At 38.1% G+C, this 18785-nt stretch overlaps 4 protein-coding genes across 8 annotated transcripts in view; all 4 read left to right on the top strand.

Moving 5' to 3' along the window:
• LOC135584138 (uncharacterized) overlaps nucleotides 1-2872 on the top strand; it is a 30070-nt gene extending 27198 nt beyond the window's left edge. Inside the window, exons 12-13 of one of the 2 annotated variants that reach the window (XM_065092660.1) lie at nucleotides 44-220; nucleotides 2047-2872. In XM_065092660.1, coding sequence (XP_064948732.1) covers nucleotides 44-220; nucleotides 2047-2244 — 375 coding nt within the window. In that variant the 3' untranslated portion in view covers nucleotides 2245-2872. The remainder of the gene's footprint in view (nucleotides 1-43; nucleotides 221-2046) is intronic. The other variant, XM_065092661.1, reaches the window with a different exon arrangement.
• A 774-nt stretch (nucleotides 2873-3646) lies between these two features.
• Nucleotides 3647-7477, top strand: LOC135598600 (uncharacterized). The gene is made up of 3 exons (XM_065092662.1): nucleotides 3647-4069; nucleotides 4930-5063; nucleotides 6553-7477. The coding sequence occupies exons 1-3, from the start codon at nucleotides 3881-3883 to the stop codon at nucleotides 7286-7288; spliced, it is 1059 nt and encodes a 352-aa protein (XP_064948734.1). The 5' UTR covers nucleotides 3647-3880; the 3' UTR covers nucleotides 7289-7477.
• Nucleotides 7478-8278: 801 nt separating this feature from the next.
• Nucleotides 8279-9079, top strand: LOC135597934 (mannose-specific lectin 2-like). Its single transcript, XM_065091441.1, has one exon. The coding sequence runs from the start codon at nucleotides 8279-8281 to the stop codon at nucleotides 9077-9079; it is 801 nt and encodes a 266-aa protein (XP_064947513.1).
• Nucleotides 9080-10167: 1088 nt separating this feature from the next.
• Nucleotides 10168-18615, top strand: LOC135584134 (DNA-binding protein RHL1-like). 4 transcript variants are annotated; one of them, XM_065092659.1, is made up of 12 exons: nucleotides 10168-10570; nucleotides 10660-10770; nucleotides 12281-12370; nucleotides 12463-12686; nucleotides 13655-13763; nucleotides 13974-14165; nucleotides 15021-15060; nucleotides 15179-15234; nucleotides 15347-15395; nucleotides 15682-15713; nucleotides 16556-16594; nucleotides 18193-18615. In XM_065092659.1, exons 1-12 carry the CDS (start codon nucleotides 10253-10255, stop codon nucleotides 18220-18222), a joined length of 1290 nt encoding a protein of 429 aa, XP_064948731.1. In that variant the 5' UTR covers nucleotides 10168-10252; the 3' UTR covers nucleotides 18223-18615. The 4 variants fall into 4 exon arrangements, with proteins under 4 accessions (XP_064948731.1, XP_018681418.2, XP_018681417.2 ...); XM_018825873.2 differs by having other exon boundaries at nucleotides 10172-10570; nucleotides 12284-12370; XM_018825872.2 differs by having other exon boundaries at nucleotides 10173-10570; nucleotides 12466-12686.
• Nucleotides 18616-18785: the final 170 nt, after the last annotated feature.

The raw sequence follows: 18785 nt of genomic DNA, 5'->3' as shown, positions 1-18785 counted from the left end.
TTGGGCTTAGCTCATTAAATGCTAAAGGTTTTCTTTATGGCAGACTTCAAAAGAACTCCAATATGGAAAAGTATCTGCGCAAGAATTGGTGCAAGCAGTCCATGACATGCTTTGGGCTGCTGGAATTAATATGGATGCTGAGAAGCAAACACTTCTCCAAACAACGTTAACTCTGCAAGAACAGCTGAAAGAATCTCAGGTTGCTCTTTTGGTCGAGCAGGTTTGTTTCTTCCTAGGTTCCTGCATTTCTTGTTTCACAAACCAAAATTTCTGATATAGTTAAATGTTGCTGAACATGTCAGATTGAATATAAAAAATTACCAATAACATAGTGGTCAAATATAGATGCAATTAATATCTGTTGTGTTCATGAAAGTTTCTTTTGTTTCTTGTGGTAGTCTATAGGGATGTCAATGATGTACAAAATAAGATCTTTCATACACATATCATACAAGAAAGTCATTTTTATCCTTTTGTGTAATTTGATAAAATGGAGTGAAGATGTTTCAAAATGATTAAACAAACTTTTTAATGAATAGCATGGAAGTATGAACCACAAAGGTAACAATTCTTTTGTGTAGTGAGGTTATTTGCTAGTAATTAATTTTATCTCAAGTTGGAATTGAAAATGAGAACCTTTCTCACACACACATAGAATTTAAGTCTCCCAACTAGTCGACACTGAGAATGGCCAAATTATGATCTATTGAAGGGCAGACATCCAAAAATTGGATTCCTAAACCTCTATTCTAAAGGACAAATTAAATATGAGCTATGATGTCAATTGCATAACCAGAGAAGTCATATCTCTACGACAAGAAACTAGTCACATCAATTTTATGACCTTGTAACCCATATTAGCACCAGCATATTTTTTGGACACTTTGGGTAAATAGGTTGGGAACCCCTCTTATTTGGTCTTTGTGGCCAGACCTCTCCCAGACTCTCTACAGACACCTAGACAAAGTGGAGGAAAGTAAAAAAAGGAAAAAACATATTGTTTTGTACATTAAGACAACGAGTCTATCCAAAAATTTCTAGAAAAAATATTGGAGTTTGAAATAATTTTAATGAACTAAGTAAACCTTAAAAAAAAAGGATTTTTCTTGATCGCCATAGTGAGCTATTTTAGTTCAAACCTCAATTAAGTTTTTTAATATTTTGTAGAAGCAACTAAATCATTCCCAAGTAACCAATGGAAGTGAAAAAAAAATCATTGCTGATTGGTTTCTTCAACAGAGAGGGTTTCTTTTCCCTAATGTCTATCCATGGTGGCTCACATGAAAGTGTGGTGCTCCAGGTAAAAATAACTGGTAACCGGAAATTGTGATATGAAAACATAGGGATTCAGCCTTCCGATGATCTCAAAAAGAAAGGGTCCTTTTTTTTCATTTTTGGAACTTAAGTATCTGTTACTTTGGTTGCTAAATGGTTATCCATGAAAACATGGATACTCAAGATTTTTCTTAGTAACTGGTTAGGAAACAGTCCTCGAAGCTAAATTAGCATAGATTTAGGATAAACTTCCACTTATTTTGTTGGTGATGGAGAAGGCTGACTCTGAGAGCATAGTAGATCTGGTTTATGTGATAATGAAGGAGAATTTGCTTTAGAAGTGCTGCCCAAATGGACATGAGATCTGATGACAAATTATATATCCTGACACTCCACATAATAATTAGGCAGCTCAGAAGAGAAAATGTGTTATTGCAGAGATCTGTTTCATTCATACTCGGACAACCAGATTTATTTAAGTGATTAACTGACTGCCAAAAATGGATTGAGATTTCATCTCACCTTTAATAGTATCTTAATAAAAACAAACCTAATATCATATTGTTGTACTTTGGAGCTGTGATATTGGTTGTAAAGCTTGATCTCTTATGCCAACACCAAAAATAGCTATCTTGTAGACTCTCACTAGTACTCATTTATTTGTGACCTTTTTTTGTCTTTTGCCTTTGATCTGTATGTTGTCGTGGTAGTCAGTAAGAGTATACAAATCAGCAGGAAGTTTGCATTTAATGTCCATCAAAATATTTGCAGGAAAAGGTCGATGCAGCAGTGAGAGAAGCTGATGCAGCTAAGACAGCATGGTCATGTCGAGTGTGTCTTAGTGCTGAGGTGAACATCACGATTGTTCCCTGTGGACATGTTTTATGTCTAAGATGCTCTGCTGCTGTTTCTCGCTGCCCATTCTGTCGTACCCAGGTTTCCAGAACTATGAAGATTTTTAGACCATGAAATGTGATTGAGGTCCATCTTAGGATGATTTTAAGGTGCTTGAGGCATACAATGTTTGAAGCATGGAAACCGAGGACCAAATGCTTTATTCCCATCAACAAAGCGACATGCCTGAGCGATAGTTTTTATTTAGAGGAAGGATTGACCATGTTCACAAGAGCATGATTTGTGGCTTGCATTGCAGGGAGAAAGCATGTCCTGAATGGAAATACAACTTCTGGGAGATTAGAGAAGAACATCTGTTCTCATGGTACAAAAACCTTTTCTTGTCCTGTAATTTCTTCTCTTTAGCCGTAACATATCTCTGTATATGACAGGCTAATATCTGAAGCAGCCTTCTGCATGCCCAAGAAAGTGGCAGAAGATGATCGATACAAGAGAATCAATAGGTTACTGATTCAGTGTGATCCTTCTGCAGCTTTATCGTGTATTGCCTAAATTTGTAAATGCCTCTTAGCAGCCAAATTTACTTGGTGAAAGTATATTTCCTCTCCTTCCACAATATTTTTTGGGGTTGTACATACTGTTTCATTTCTCTGTCAATAACTTGTCCAGTTCAATTTTATTTTCTTACTGAGTTCAACTTTACTCTCAAATGAGCATTGAAGTGCAAAAGATTTGGCCATGGGATACCATCATCTACTTTTACTCAGAGAAATCATTATGTGGAATTCAAACGATGGTTTTCTATACAAATCTAGTGGACCTGCTATATCGGATTGATGGCTGGTGTCTAATTAAGGTTTCAAAGACCAATCGGTACGGACAGTCGATACCAACTTTATTTTTTCTCTATTTTTTTGATTGATATCATGATATACAGGTTGGTATATCGGTACATATTTGTCCCATGAATTGTTGAAAAATAGTATGTTTTCATTTACACGATTGATACTATGCTACTGCTTAATATTGTTTATTTTGTTCATTCGATCAGTAGGAATTCATTCTGATCAAGTGTAATAAATTTTTATGTATTATTCAAATGATTAATTCCATCTGCTAATGGTTCAAGAATTTATCATTGAGTCGAGATCTTATGAATTTTTGAAAGCCTAAAATAATGAGTCAATCACACTATTACCGTTCCTCTACCAATTAATTAATTGTCATATGGAATTCCTTATCCAATCAGACTCCGCCGTTCTCTAATTAGAAGCGTCGGTGGAAAGAATCCTAATAAAGCGAAACTAGCGGCGAGGAGGGAAAGAGCCTAATAATACACCCACCCACACCTCTCCTCTGTCAGACAGCGACAACCCAACTTGAAAATGCACAGAAGAATTCTTAGACGTCCCCCCGCGTCTTGACACGTACCACCGGACCCCTCGTACCGCGTCGAGCCGCAGTAATAAGCCTCGTGTGAGCTTCAAAATAAAAAGGAAGTCTTCTCCCACTCTCTTCCTCGCCAGATGCCCACTCCATTCTTGGGGCAGCGGAGCGCTTGGATTCGCTACATTCCACCAGTTCCGAGCTGAATCCCGTCGTGAAATCGGATGAGATCTTGATCCCTAGCTCGAGATCTATCGATTTAGGGCTCTTTTCAGTGTTTCTGGCATTGCCGATCGAACACGGAATTTTAGGTGTTCTTTTCCGATTGAATTCTGTTTGGCCTTTCTTCATTCAAAGGGCTTAGATGGGATCTCTTTCCCATGAGAGGAAGAGCGATGCCGGTGCTTCCTTCCCGTCGTCGATTTCTTCCTCTCTCTCTCCCTCTCCCTCTCCCTCCCTTTGTTCGTCCAATTCTTCGGGTGCGAAGTACATCGAGCATAATGTGTCCAAGTTGGACACGCTTGCTGGCATCGCCATAAAATACGGCGTCGAGGTAATTGGGATTCTTCTTTGCTAAATATGGCGTAGATTTTTGTGGCTTTTGCATGAGCTGGATGGATTACCTGATGAGATTGGTTTGTTACTTGAGAATAAGGAAAACTGTTCTTGTTTGATCAATATTGCGTAAGAAATAATGGCCCCTTTTACTTTCTTCTTTTCATGCTTAATCGTTGGGTGTGTAATAAACGTAGCTTGAGGAGTGTAATAAACGATAAAGCTAGCTATGCACGTCACGTAGCTTAGTTGGTAAAAATCTTGACTGATGATAGCAAGATTCTTGGATTGAACCGCAATTTTGCAATTCTTTAATTTAGAATTGAATTGAATTGAATTTCATAGCTAACCATTGTCCTTATCCAGAGAAAGCTTAGCGAGGATCCAATTTCATTAGTTCGACCTTCTTGGAAAAGAGGAAAAAAAAAAAGAAAAGGAAAATGTCAAAGCTGATGTGATAACAGCCAGCTATGCCTTCCTATGGCAACTAGATATACATAAGTCATGCATGGCCTTCAAGCATCTGTACTTTTGTATTGCATCACTGTTGAGATATTCGAGTGGTTAGTACACTATTGGTTGTTGGTAAGTTGCAGTCGCAAGTTTGAATCTGTGTAATGTAATGTAAGGAATTTATTGGTTGTTGGTAAGTATACTCTCGGCATAATGCACTTTATCCTTCATCGGAGAACTCTTTCGTGTAGATTAATGAACTGTTTTCACTATGAACAATTGCATTTTATTGTATATGATCTAACTAATGCTTGAAAAACTATCAGCAACGTTCTCATGTAGCAAGGATGAATGGTTTAATGGTTTGATTAAGTGACGAGATTGTTCTTTGTTGATTACCAAAAGGTTGCAGATATCAAACGGATTAATGGTCTAGTGATGGATCTTCAGATGTTTGCTCACAAATCATTGCTTATTCCTCTTCCTGGAAGGCATCCCCCATCTCCTCCTATTCGATCTAATGGTTTTGTTGATTACAGGTATTTCTCACATACTGCCTGCAACTTATATGAGTGCTGCTTTCTTCATAGGACAAATAACTGTGTTGATCTTAAGACACTACAAAATCTAAATACACCTTTAGATCCTCACTGAGATCCAAGCATTTATCCTATGCTATTAGATGGTCAATCATCTTCTAATAGTATGGTGATAAGTTGATATACATTGAATATATTTGTTTGAGAAATAGGGAAGGGATAACTCTCTCAGTTTTGTAGTTCCTGACTCTCCATGGTTGACTTCGAGGAAGTATTTACTTGATTGGAAATCTTTCTAAGCAAAACACATGCTCTATTGCCCCCTCTGTTTCTATTTTCTTTCATGTGAAGGGATCTGTTTTTCGTAATAATCACTATTATTATATTTGGGAGAAATAATATGATATTTTTTCTAATTTTTTAGATGTTTTTCTATTGCTGAAACATATTCTATTTTCTTTGTTAAGTTGTTATTGATCCAACTAAACACTATCAAAACTTGAAATATATTTATTTTAGAGGAAATTACATTGCAAGCTGATCATGATGCTATTTATGTTGCTGCTGCAGCTGTGCATTATCTCTTTATCTTTCTTCTACTAAATATATTAGGTCTCTGAAGGAATATGACAACTGCTGATACTTGCATTATCTTTCACATGCCATATTCCTTACCGTGTTGCTTCTGACCTCTGTCAGCAATCGAAGACCTGGTCATGTTGTTGTAACCATTCCTTGATGACTTGTCATTTAAGTCCAAACATTAATCTGCCTATTTATTTGACTTGTTAAAGGATCTGCTTAAGTTCATATCTTGCAATTGTTGCATTCAGGAGCCTAAGAGAGCTACAATAAGTTGTTGAGTTAATTCTTGGTAAAGTTTCCTCCTCAAGAATTTGATATGCATGGAAGGTCCCTTGCATGCGCCTTAAGCCTTTAAGATGCTACATCTTAAATTTGTTTGCATTTTTCAACCAGTGGAACATAGGCAAATTTAAATTCTAAACATGCATGATCAAGACATGAACGAGGGAGACTTGCAGCTTATATGAATATGCAAATTCTTACTTAGTGGTATATTAGTTGCATTTTCTGCATAATATCTTCCGGAAGGGGCAAAACACAGTCAAATCGAAAGAATGCAAATGTCAAAACAAACATCAGGAGCTGAGCATACGGTGGAGTGAATTGTTCTGGTGGCTTTTTGTAATCACGATAAAATAATCGGGTAACATCTAAGTACATTTAATGATATAAATAGCTGGTTTGGATTTTTGTAGATGGGATTAATCGATATCAAGCTGTTTTATGTAGTGGTCGACATGCTGGTTTCATATAGAGCATTTTCCTTGATAAGAGGCCTGTGTTTTTATGCACATGATAAGCCTTATTTTTTCTCTTTTAAGCAATTTATATGGTAAAAGCTTCTGTTTTTGCTTAGCCGTTGTAATGTAAAATATTATGGAGTTTTAAGTATTTGTACTCACAGGGATCGGACTCCTATCTGTCGTCCTCAGAGAGATGTCTTAGATTCTCCCCAGCCATTGAAGTCGAAATCCCAACAACATCGTGAAATCTCGTCTGCCATGTGTAGCTTGCGAAGATACTATGATCTTCCACAACATGAAAGGAGTCCTACAGCTGAAGGCACCGAAATGACCTTATACAAAACAGGTGGTGCACTGAACTCCAAAGATGAACCACTTCCTAAAGTGTCACCGGCTTCTAACTCACAGCCTCGGAGGTCAAGAGGTTTCATCAACAGCTTCCTTTCGGAAGAAGGTGACCTTATGCAAGAATTACTAGTCAGTAGATCTGGGGATTCCAGTGATGGTGAGAATTCCAAGACCGATAAGCCTGTCAGGCGGCGTCAGAGAGCCGATGCTGATCCTTTCGGCATCTCCGAGGCAGTTGTCAAGGATGAGAGCCAAAGCCTCCTAGGAAGGATGGTGAGAGGGTTAACCCCAAAGCAGTTGCTAGTGAGTTACAACGATACTGAGTTGGCACGCCAAAGCACAAGTTCATTGGAGGAGTCTCCTGTAGCCAATGGGTTTCTCGCAGTAAGGAAGTCATCAAGCACCCCGAGTTTGCAGGAATCAGAAAATGACTCTGTATGGACCTCTTCTTCTAAATGGACTTCGAAGCCTGATACTGTTACAAGGCCAATTTTCTATGGTCTATCGAAACAGATCAGTGTTTGGAGAAGCAAAGCTGCTCTAGATTGATCATCCTACTATAGAACCTGGCCACAGAAGGCTTAATTTATCCTCTGCTACGGCTGTGAGCAATGTAATAGAAAAGTCCATGTGCTCGCTGTGTGCCACTTTAATCTATAAACTGCTTAAGGCTTACTACAGTAAGTGGAAACTCCAAAAGTCCGGACATATATGTATTGGACACAGATCTTTCGATTCCATATTGCATGTTTTACATGGACTGGATTTGCCTCGTTGACTCTCTTAAGTAAAAGATGTGGGGGTTCTTCTTCTTCAATTTGTTTGTCGGGGCGCGCACGTTGCATCCATCAATGCGGTTCTTAGGCTTCTGATCGGGTGAGACGGTGACGTCAGAGTCGGCGTGACAGACAAGACAAGATGACTGAGGACCCCACTGGCCCAAGTCTATTGGGAGGTGGGGGTGGTGTGGGGTGCCTGAACCTTATCCATTTGTTTGTATCTTAATAATGCTCATTTACTTTCCTTTTGTATCGCTACCAAACACTTCCGTGATCCAATGCAGCAAGCGTACCGCTCCAGCAATTTGCACATTTAATATACAAACCAAAGTGTTAGCTCTTGTTGTCAGCAAGATCTTATAATCGACTTTCCACCTCGATCACTTGCCATCACCCAACGTTCATGTAAGTGTTAGGTACCTCTCTGCCTCAGACAAAGGAAATGCTCTCATTGGTACTTCATAGTATATATCTTCTCCCTCCACGTGTCCGAATCTCTGATCTCTCTGTTCAAGTTGTTCCTTGTCGCGAAAGCATCCCGACGTATCGTAGAGTCCAATTGGAGCCACGTAAATACCAATAATAAACAAGGGTGCATGTGGATCTCTTGAACCAAGGGTGCATGTGGATCTCGTGTTCACGAGATCCTCGAAGAAACGCACCTACAGTACCATCACGAGCACGCCTCCTTTGTCTTTTATATCGTTGTTCATGACAAGCCAATCTCAACTACGTGATGAGCGCCATTCACCCAACTCCGATGGCTCTTCTCATCGTGCTCCTCGCCACCTTCGTCGGCCTCCTCGCTCCGCTTGGTATGGCCAGCACCGACTTCGTCATCTACTCCGACCCGCCCACCGCTCTCCTCCCGGGTCAAAGCTTCCAGTACGACCTCACTCCCCAGGGCATCCCCTACGGCCCCGCCTCCCTCTCCATGAACCACGACTGCGACCTCGTCCTCCGCTTCCACAACCAGAAGACCTGGGCCACCAACACCACCGGCCTCGGCACCGACTGCTACCTCACCGTTGACTCCAACGGCGAAGCCGTCGTTAAGCATGACATGAACTACCCGCTGTGGAGCAGCGGCAAGAAGTCCGTCCAGGGGAGCTACGCCTTCCTTCTGCAGTGGAACGGCGGGCTCGGCATTTACGGGCCCGCCATTTGGTCCAGCTCCAACCCGCCATCACTGCATGACGCCGGCAACGAGCACCCCAACGTCACCACCGACTACGTCTTCTACTCCTACTCGATCTTGCCCATCGGCACGATCCTCGAGTACAAGAACTACAAGCTGGTCCTGCGAGACGACTGCAACCTGGTGCTAGAGGACACAGCCACCAACGAGATCAGGTGGCAGACCGGCACCAGCAGCCCGCTGCACGACTGCTTCGTCACGCTCGACGCTCAGGGCGAACTCTTCGTCAAGCACAACCGCCGCGACGTCCTGTGGCGGTCCGGCGCGAGATCCACTCCCTTTCTCTACATCGTTGCGCTTCGTTATGATGGAACGCTTGGTGTCTACGGTCCTCAGATTTGGACGACCAAGCCGTTCTGGTAGATCTTAGTGATCAGAGCGGCGGACATGAATGCTGCAGCGACTTTTGCATATGATCCTTGCCGCCGGTTTCAATAAAATCCTAAGCACTGTCCACTGTGTGTTTGACAGATTACCATCAACCACTCAACGACAAGAATGCCACCGGTGGACTCCTTTAACGACGGGAGCGCAGCTATATATATATATATATATATATATATATATATATATATATATATATATATATATATATATATATATATATATATATATATATATATATATATATATATATATGTTTATCAAAATAGGCTAATTATATTTATTAGTTATCTTTAACATCTTAGTTCTTATATCTTAATAATGTTATAAAAGTGAAACATTCATATCTATTTTACCTTAACAATGTTAGTTTTATTAATAAAAATAAAAAGATAAATTTAACATTTCGATCGTGGTAGACCATTGATATAGTTATTAAGCAATCCTTTCCCCTCAATACCCTCATTATCGCCCTGCAACTCCTCTCTCTTATTGTCTCTCAGCATGCTACTACAATCATTTATAGTAGTACTTTCGTCTTGCTCTTACTTCTTGTACTTACTTTATTATCATCGCTATTGGATTTGGTAAAGAGTGATAGAGAGAAGATAGTTAGGGTTGTCAATGAAGTAAATGAGGTGACAGTGACCGTGAGAGCTCTAGTCGATAGATAAGCAGCTTTTTCCCCCTCGATGATCTCACACCTCCTCTCCCTTGTCGTCACTTAATGGTAAAAAAAATAAGATGAGGTGAAGGTTACCATTTGTTTTCATATTTTGATTGATAAAACTCACGTCATTAGGTTAAATGAGCTTAGATGTTTTACTTTTGTAACTATAGAAATACTAATATAATTTTTTAAAATAAAAAAATTAAAAATTTAAGAGTGATTAATTACGAGAAGTAATTTATAATTAATCCATTTACGAGTGAGAAAAGAAATTACAAGTGATAATCTATAATTCTTATCATATTTAATAGGATAAGAATGGGTTACGTGTGGATTGTGCACTACTATGGGCTGGATATATAAGAAAGAAGGCCCATCTAACTAAACGGCCCTACTAACTGGCCCGGATGTAGTCTTACCGTTTTTCCGCCCTTCTAAGTGGGAACGGGGGGTTCGACCTGAGGTCGAAGCGCGCTTCCGCCATGGCGAAGAGGAAGAAGGAGAGCGAAGACGAGGAGGCCCGTCCGGTCGACCCGGAGACGGAGGAGAAGCGGCGGCTGAGATCCCTCGCTTTCTCGAGGAAGCTCCTCCGCCGCGCCCCCTCGCTGCCCTCCGCGCCCCTCGAGCCCTCCAAGGCCGTCGTCCGCCTCCAGGGCCGCGACCTCGTCAAACGCGGCCAGAGGAAGAGCCGCTACCTCTTCTCCTTCCCTGGTCTCCTCGCCCCCCTCTCTTCCGGGCGGATCGGCGAGCTCGCCGACCTCGGCACCAAGAACCCAGTCCTATACCTCGAGTTCCCCCAGGTATCGGTCTCTGATGCCCGATCTCTAGGCTTTATCTAGAAGATGTTCTAACTGGTCGGTTTTTGTGATTATCTTGATCTCTTTGGTAGGGAAGAATGAAGCTATTTGGTACGCACGTGTACCCTAAGAACAAGTACTTGACGCTGCAACTCACGAAATCGTTCAAGGGTGTTGCGTGCGAGGATATCTTCGAGAGCATGGTTTGCTTCCGATGCCATTCCTTTTTCTCTCAAGTTGCTTTTTGCCGTTTTGATGATTTTGGTTATTCAATATGTAAGTACATATTTGAAGCATTTTCTATGCAGGAAAGAAACGATAGTTAAGTTTGTAGGCTTGGTGTGATAAAGGACTCCTAAATCATAACCATTTTACTGCAAACTTTGAGTTCTTTTCCATGTGCTTTGATGCTTTGTATTGAGTGACATCACATTGTTGTTGTTAAGCTGCATTTTGTTATCTTATTTAAACATCATTAGTTTTCAGTTTTTCTCAAGTAGATTATGCACAGTCATTAACTGATGGGCAAGTTGAACTGAACCACTTAATTGTTATTATAGTAAATATTTTTACTGAAAATTATCTGAAAACCATGAAAAAAAGGAGAAAAATAGAAGACAACAAATTATTTTTAAAAATAATTATCCTTTAAAATAAGCATTGACTCTCTTGGATCAATTCATTTGGTCAGTATAGATTGGTACCTGCTGATACCAATGCACCCTTCTGACTGTTCACTGTTCTACTACGTTAGTGATGTCAAATTGCAAGGAATGGCAAACTACAAGAAGCATTGTATTTTCAAATTGGCCCTTCTGCATTCATGTTCTCCAAGTTACTAAATTTGATTGGAGCTCATTAGTAGTAAATCAGTCCTGATACGAAGATGCTTTTAAGGCCTTGAAAAATCAAAGTGATTGTCATCATCAAATCGGGCCGAGGTCTTTCAATCATGAAGTATTATGAACTAAGCTCTATGACCTTGTTGGCATGATGTATATGCTTAATACAAACATGGAGTATTGTTTACTACTCTTTCTTGCCACATACCTTATTGTTTTAGAATGTTGTGAGTAAGCAAATTAAACATTTAGCATCCCTCATTCTGCTTGGTGAGCATTCGTTAACTTACCACTTTCGTTGGCTAGTGCTTATGCTATGCTTATAAATGGGTTTTGGTAATCTTACCTGATTAAGTTAAAAGTTCTAGGATGACAGTAGTTCACCTTGTTTTCCTGACTTTGTATATGGGAGTAGGATCTTGCGTTCACATTTGTCTTCTGGCTTTAGTGATGGTTAGAACTCCATCTGCCCCAGATGAGTAAAAGGGTCAGCATCAGTCACTATCTATCGCCATCGTGCATGTTCACATTTTAGTTCAGTTTCTTTCAGTATTCACTTCAGGATTTTATAAATCACAATTATTGAATGTTGAGAATGCCTTTATAAGATGTGCACACTTAATTTATTTTTAGCTAGTCTTGTGATTGGTGTGATCACTACAAGCTGTATCCTAAACATACAACTGCAACCTTTAAGGTGGAAAACCTCTTAGTCTGGGAGTATGATATGGAGAATGGTTTTTGTCTCTTTACAAGGTCATCTTATTCCAAACTCCCACTTTGCCATAACTGCATAAACCATGTCTACTGTGATGATAACATTATCTTTTCTCCATTATTAATGCTGTTGTTTGATTGACTTGTGTTTTAGCAGATTGTGTTTGCTGATGCATGGTGGATTGGGCAAAAGGAGGAGAATCCACAAGAACTCCAACTTGAGTTTCCTAAGTATCTAAGTGAGGTGATTTCATACAATAGTTTCACATTTATTTTGTTTTCCTTTTGCATTTTGATGGTTCTGGATTTCATTGTTGCATTTAATATTTTGAGTAGCAGGGAAAAGATGCAATAGACTATGACTTCAAAGGAGGTGCTGGTGCCACAGTTGGGGAACAATCAGCTGGAAATAAACCTGTAAACAAGAGAGAACCACTTTCTCCTGAAACTGAATTTGAGGATAGCTTGCCTGATGATTCTGGCAATAAAGTGGAACCAGGAACGATTAACATGGCAACACCTGTTCGCCAGTCGGCTAGAACTGCAGGGAAAAAGCTAAGGTATTTGTTCAAGTTATATGGCTTTGCAATTATGTGCCACAGATGGTTCTTAATGTAGCTGTTGATGATAAAAAGGCAGTCAAGTGAAGTGTGTATGGCATTAACATTTTTATAAGTCAATTATTTATGTTCTTTATCTGTTACTAGTATTGTGCTGATTATGTTATGACCAAAAGAATGGACGTCTGGTGTGAGGCTCTCCCCATTAATGGTTTTGAGGAGAATTATTATATGCAGCCTTATTAGAGACTGCTTCCATGACTTGAACCATGGGGCCGAGGTTTGCAAAGAAACAACCTTATCATGACACTGCTCTTTGATATTATTATAGTTGGATGTAAGTAAAATGCTCAGCTCGTAATGCCATATGTTGACTAAATTGGCTTCAACTGATATTTTGAATGTTTGAAAGACATTGCCACTAAATTGTCAGCTTAGAAGGAGCTGGTTATTGTTTTTATATCACTGAATTACTTTGTGCCCGATTATCTAAAGTTTGATTGATTCTTCTCCTTACAATTGGTTGTTCCATGTAAATTTTTCCTTGAAAAGAATTCAGGACTGCTAGGCTACTTATCCCTATATTTTACTAGTGACATTTTAATTTAGAAACTAAGACCTTAGTTTACACTTGATTGTTCAAAGTTCAAACACTCAAATAAATGTTGCAGAGAGCTTACTGCATCTAGTATTGATATTGGTTGGTTAATTTATTGGCATAAGATTTGCCTTTTGTCCATCCAAAACTTTTTCCTTGTTAGCTGGTGTTTGCAATTACTCCAATGCAAGTTGCTGAATACTGGATAAGTTATTATTGGCCTGCAATACAACTATTTACCTATTTTCCACAATGCATGATCAGCAAAATAAATTTACCATATGCAAATGTTACAAAATTTTCTGATAGTTTCCACCTTTCTTTGTTTATTAGGCTCAGGAGTTTCTTTCTTATCTCTTTTTTCCTTTAGTTATGCAGAATCTTCTGGAGATGATTCTAATTCTAATTGTGATGCTGAGCAACCTGCCACCTCCGCTGGGGTCACTTCACTTGAGCTAACTCATAAGGGTGATGAGAAGGTAAATTCAGAATTAGGATCACAACTAAGAGTTTTATTACTAATCGTGTTTTTGCTTATGTCACTCCATTATTGGATCCAATTTAAAATTTGTATGTCCAATATTCTTTAGTATATTTATAGTTCTTGATTGCATAATTAAGTACAATTGCATGTTTGAAATATCCATGTTTCTCTACTATGAACTTTATATCCTTAATTTGTAGGACAGATTGTGGATTCCTGTCCAGTATCTTCTAGTGTTGTTGCTTCAACAAGTGAGCTTGTTGACAGAAAAACCTGTTCAAGGGAGAAACTGAAGCAAACTTCATCATCTGAATGGTCCAAAGGGAATCTTTCCAATGGAAAAGGCACGCTGGTTCAGGCTACTTTATCTACGTTGTTTGAGAAAGTAGTGGATAAGGTTAGTGGTGTTATCTTATCTACTTTACATGCTTCAGCATAGCGGCCAATAATTATTCCAACATATTGGGCAGCTATAAGCCTTCGGTTGGTTGGTATATGTATGAGTCGAGTTAAACATAATATTATTATCTTGAGAAAAATTCATGTGCCCCTATGCTCACTCGTAATTCCACAGAAACTCTCTTAAACTTGCAAATATTACAACTATCCTTCTAACGTATCAAACTTCTATAAATGTCCCTGAAATATTATTGATACCTTCTGGAAGTGTACAGACTTTCACGAATGTCATCCAAATAACAAGTAGCTTAGGCACAAAAGAGAGCATAGGTGATGTAAAAAAGATTTTTGAACCCATAAGGGCTCCTATATGACCTGGAACATTAGGTTGTATATGAAATTTTGTATATTATAAAGTGTACATATGAAATTCATCCTATTATCTTACATGCTCAAACTTCCTCATGCACACATTTCATGTGCAATACTAACCATAAGTGTTCAATGTAATTTGTCAACAACAGGCATCTTTGTTTGGTTGGTGGCCCAATATTTTCTGCTCAATATTCAAGCCTTTTCTTCGATTTTATTTTCTGGAACTCCTTTATTACATTCTCTTATATTGGTTGATTTGTTCACTAACGTGAAGATGCTAACAAATATTCCATGCTTAGCTCTTTTGTATGTTTGCTATGACAAAAATTGGTGTTGTTTATGGTAAGTCACCTGAGCATCGGAATGGATATCAGTCACTTTCATTATGCTTGAATCCATTGTTAATTCTTCTTAAAATGTGTTACTATGCCATTACCACGTTCATATTTTGCCTGACTCCTCAGCTTTCATATTTCAGAAACCGAAGCGCGGCGCGAATACTTCTCCTGGAACAAAAGGTTTTTTCTCTTGATTTCTTCTCTTCATTTTATATTGTTTGAAGGACATGGTTACCTTGTAACTAATGTGTGTTTTGTCGCTGACTTATTTCCCTTGTGATGGAAACTTAACATCCAGGTCCTGCTAGTAAGAGAAAAAGGGCAGCCTCAAGGAAATCATCTGAACAAGTGGAAGTATGCTTCTGAATTAAATTATTCTTGTTGATACTGAGGAAGTTCTTAAACAAATACAATTGTTAATGATTTTTTAAACAGTGCACAAAATGGAACTTTGTTTGTGTTGTAGGTGAATGGGTCTAACAAAGAAGAGCCCAAATCTTGCAGGAAAAAGGGTGGTCAGTATCTTGTCTTATGTCTACTTTTTGCCTGTTTATTTACAGTTTTAAAATATGCAATTTGAATTGTGATCCATTTGCTTCACATTCATTTTAGAATCAAATGCACATATTGATTTGGGAAACTATTGTGATACAGTTATGTTCTTTTCCTTATTTTTGGCAAGTATAAAACGAAGTATTGTTTCTCCAATTTTTGCAAGAATCTTTGTTGTATTCCAAGAAACCAAAATCTAGTAGTTTTTGCATTTTCGGTTGCATAACACCTAGACTATTTTAAATGCAGGGAAACAGCATGTGACATTGCAGCCATCTGAGGTACAGTTGTGGACCATTTACTCCCTGGGGAATGAAAACGTTGTTGATTGTATCTAGAACTATGATTATTTGTTGTTGATCCGATGCAGATCTAAGCTGGTGTTAACTACTGATTGTGAACTATTACTATTTTCTTCTCTTGGTTTTTGTGATTTTTGCATGACATTTTGGTACTGAAGTTCCTGAGATCAGAATCAGGTCTCTGGAACCACTCTGGGTTTTGGGATTTGGATCAACAAAATTGGACTGAAATTGGTCGGAATTGTCTGGTTATCCAATGGAATAAGCTTGTAAAGGCAGATTTTAGGCTGTTCCCAATTGGTACTGACCAATTTCAATGCCAGGATACCTTTAGAAATTGGGTATTCAGACTAGATTGCTGCAAGATTGGGGTTGGATCAGGAGGATGGTTAGATTAGATCATCAGGATTGAGATAGTTATCAATTGAAAGAATAATTTGATAAATAGAAAATGTAAAATTACAAAAGAAAAAATATTGAAAAGATTCTGATGAAACACAAATATTGTTTGCTAAAGGTTCTTTTAACCTCATATTTTGTAAGATATAAAACTTTTGAAATAATTGGAACTGAAACATAAATGAAGACATGTATAAAACATTAAAAAATAACTATGATATATAATTATTTAAAATTGATAATGATCATATCATATGAATTTTTTCTTTTACTAGTTCGTGGTTCAAATTGCTAAAGCAGTATTGAAGATTGTGTTGGTGAAGTTGTGGTTTCAACAGTATAACTCTTAATCAATAGGTCTTCATTTTTTATCAGACAATTTTCTGTTTTGTTTGTACCTAACATTGTTAAGTGTTCAATAGGTGTCAGACGAGACAGATGAAACTTCTAGTGAACCTCAGGTACATAAACCAGTTATCACTTTTTTATTGATAGTTGCATGCACTGTCTTTTCTTTTGCTGAGCTATGAATGGGATCGTTAGATTGATTATCACTTGCATATCTTTTGAATACTATGATTTACATGATCGAAAAATTAGATTCCTCATATCCTGAATTGGATTTGCCTATTTATTTGCCCAAGTTAATTTTGACATCATAGCGTAAGGAATATTACAGTAATTTTTACCCTCATCGGAGGCTCAGAGCAATTCATTACCTGACTTTAGCTCGTTAAAGCTTATAACTTTTTCTGTCTGATTGCAGTCCCAAATGTACTTTTGATATGAGAGAACAATTTAAGATTAGTTTACTATGAAAATACTCTGTAATAGAAATCTCAGCTATAGAAAGGTTTGCCGATAAAGATTTGATGTTCACTTTGAAAATCTTTAATCTTGATAACCAACATAAAGAACCTGTTCCCTTAATCTGCACTGAAACATATAGGAAAATTTTAGCACCATTCTTTTCTTGATATTTATAAAAGCATCATGACGGGATTGTTTACTGCAGTTCTACCCAGAGTGAACTGCATCAGAGGGTTTTTGTTTAATTTATTGCCATCTTTTTTCACTTGAAATGTATAGGTCGCTTAGTCCTGGTACTTATGGTAAAATGTGGTTCTAAAATCTAAATGTAGTTTTATAGCATTTGAAGTTACCTATTGGACACATTCTAATTCTTTCTTGAGCATATACGTCTTATTACTTATACATTAAAATATATAATTTGTTGCTAGACAGAAATTTAATCGTTCCAGTTAAAAATCATTATGGTGATTGTCTTACCTATCTGAGTTGCAAGTTGAGCTCCAATTGTTAGTTGCATCTGCTCTCTTCTTGAGATGCAAAGTTCCGCCTAACAAGATGTAACTGTTTTTATTTTTCTGGACCTTTTTTTAAAGAATCATCGAGCTAGTATATAAACTTTATTGTGTTATTTAACAACCAAACACAAGGAGATGATGTTCTCAATATAGTTGCTTTTGGTATAGAAGTTGTATACACATGCAGTTTATTTGCTTTCCGTGGTGTTCATCCTTCTTTTTCCCCATGACAGTTGACATCCTTGTGTCTAGATAAATTAGTTGTTTTATTTCTTTCCGAGAGCTGAACTATAGCCATGTCTTGGATCTTGAAAGATAATGGACTAGTCATCACATAGAGGTATCCTAACACTTCGTGTGATACTTACAGTTGATGAGAGTATTTATTTACTTCTCATTGGGCGACTTATTGGCTATGTTTGTGTTCCTAACTAAACCTATTTTGGTTGGGATTTCGAAATTAGCGTCCAAGATTTACTTAAATTTTGGATCCTTCTTCTTAGTCATCGATACCTCACATCCATTATCAAGATTGAATGCTCTAAAAGGAAAGATGGGAATCGATTAATATTTTGCAATTCATGCCTTAAGAAGATTTGGAGCGTCACTACTGCCAAAGATAATGGTCATACTCTCTTTCTTACTATCCTGATTGTGTGTTTTTTTTTTGCGTTGTTTTTAACATTATTTTCCCAGACATGTTGCTTCAATTTCTCCCACTACATTGTCAGGATGATAGCGATGAAGATTGGGCTATGTAAAACCATGAGTTGGAGAACAGATGGCTATTTGCAGAGCCCTTCTTCTTATCAACTATATCTAGCAGCGATATGCCTAGACGAACAGTTCAGTGAGAACAAATGCATTTTATTCATTGGCACCGGGTGATTGTGCTGCGCTTCCAGAGCTAATTGATGGATGCGTCAGTGGAGTTTGGTGGTGGCTCTGCATGTCTGTATTTGCACAATGTATGACTCCCCAGACCATAGGCCATTTTGTTGGCCGCTCCTCGTACTTACTGGAGTGTGTTTCTATGATCACAAATATACTAGCCCCCTCTTCCTCCTCCTCCTCCTCCTCATCATCATCATCATCATTATTATTGTTTAAACGCTTTCTTATCAATTTTAAGATCAGAAATGGAGATTATCTTGTGGAGAAAAATACTTTTTTTGGCAGCTAAAATTAAAACATCATTGGCCTAAAACTATGTGAGAACGATTGTATATATATTTACCTAAAAAGGGTTTTGAGGGTAAAGGGTGACTATCATTTAGAAAACCAGCATAGAACTAAATACTTATTAATAATGTTATATAATAAG

This window comes from Musa acuminata, chromosome BXJ2-1 (assembly GCF_036884655.1).
Source record: "Musa acuminata AAA Group cultivar baxijiao chromosome BXJ2-1, Cavendish_Baxijiao_AAA, whole genome shotgun sequence".
Taxonomy (NCBI): Eukaryota; Viridiplantae; Streptophyta; class Magnoliopsida; order Zingiberales; family Musaceae; genus Musa; species Musa acuminata.
Note: the sequence above shows the minus strand (reverse complement) of the source record. Positions and strands in the feature narration are given on the sequence as shown.

Bases quoted from the DNA above. Each gene is read 5' to 3' on its own strand.
- LOC135584134 (XM_065092659.1), top strand. From the start codon at position 10,253: ATGGCGAAGAGGAAGAAGGAGAGCGAAGACGAGGAGGCCCGTCCGGTC. The intron at 10,771-12,280 runs GTTTGCTTCCGA...CTTGTGTTTTAG, and splicing joins AGGATATCTTCGAGAGCATG to CAGATTGTGTTTGCTGATGC. The intron at 15,061-15,178 runs GTTTTTTCTCTT...CTTAACATCCAG, and splicing joins TACTTCTCCTGGAACAAAAG to GTCCTGCTAGTAAGAGAAAA.
- LOC135598600 (XM_065092662.1), top strand. From the start codon at position 3,881: ATGGGATCTCTTTCCCATGAGAGGAAGAGCGATGCCGGTGCTTCCTTC. The intron at 4,070-4,929 runs GTAATTGGGATT...GATTACCAAAAG, and splicing joins CCATAAAATACGGCGTCGAG to GTTGCAGATATCAAACGGAT. The intron at 5,064-6,552 runs GTATTTCTCACA...TTGTACTCACAG, and splicing joins AATGGTTTTGTTGATTACAG to GGATCGGACTCCTATCTGTC.
- LOC135597934 (XM_065091441.1), top strand. From the start codon at position 8,279: ATGGCTCTTCTCATCGTGCTCCTCGCCACCTTCGTCGGCCTCCTCGCT.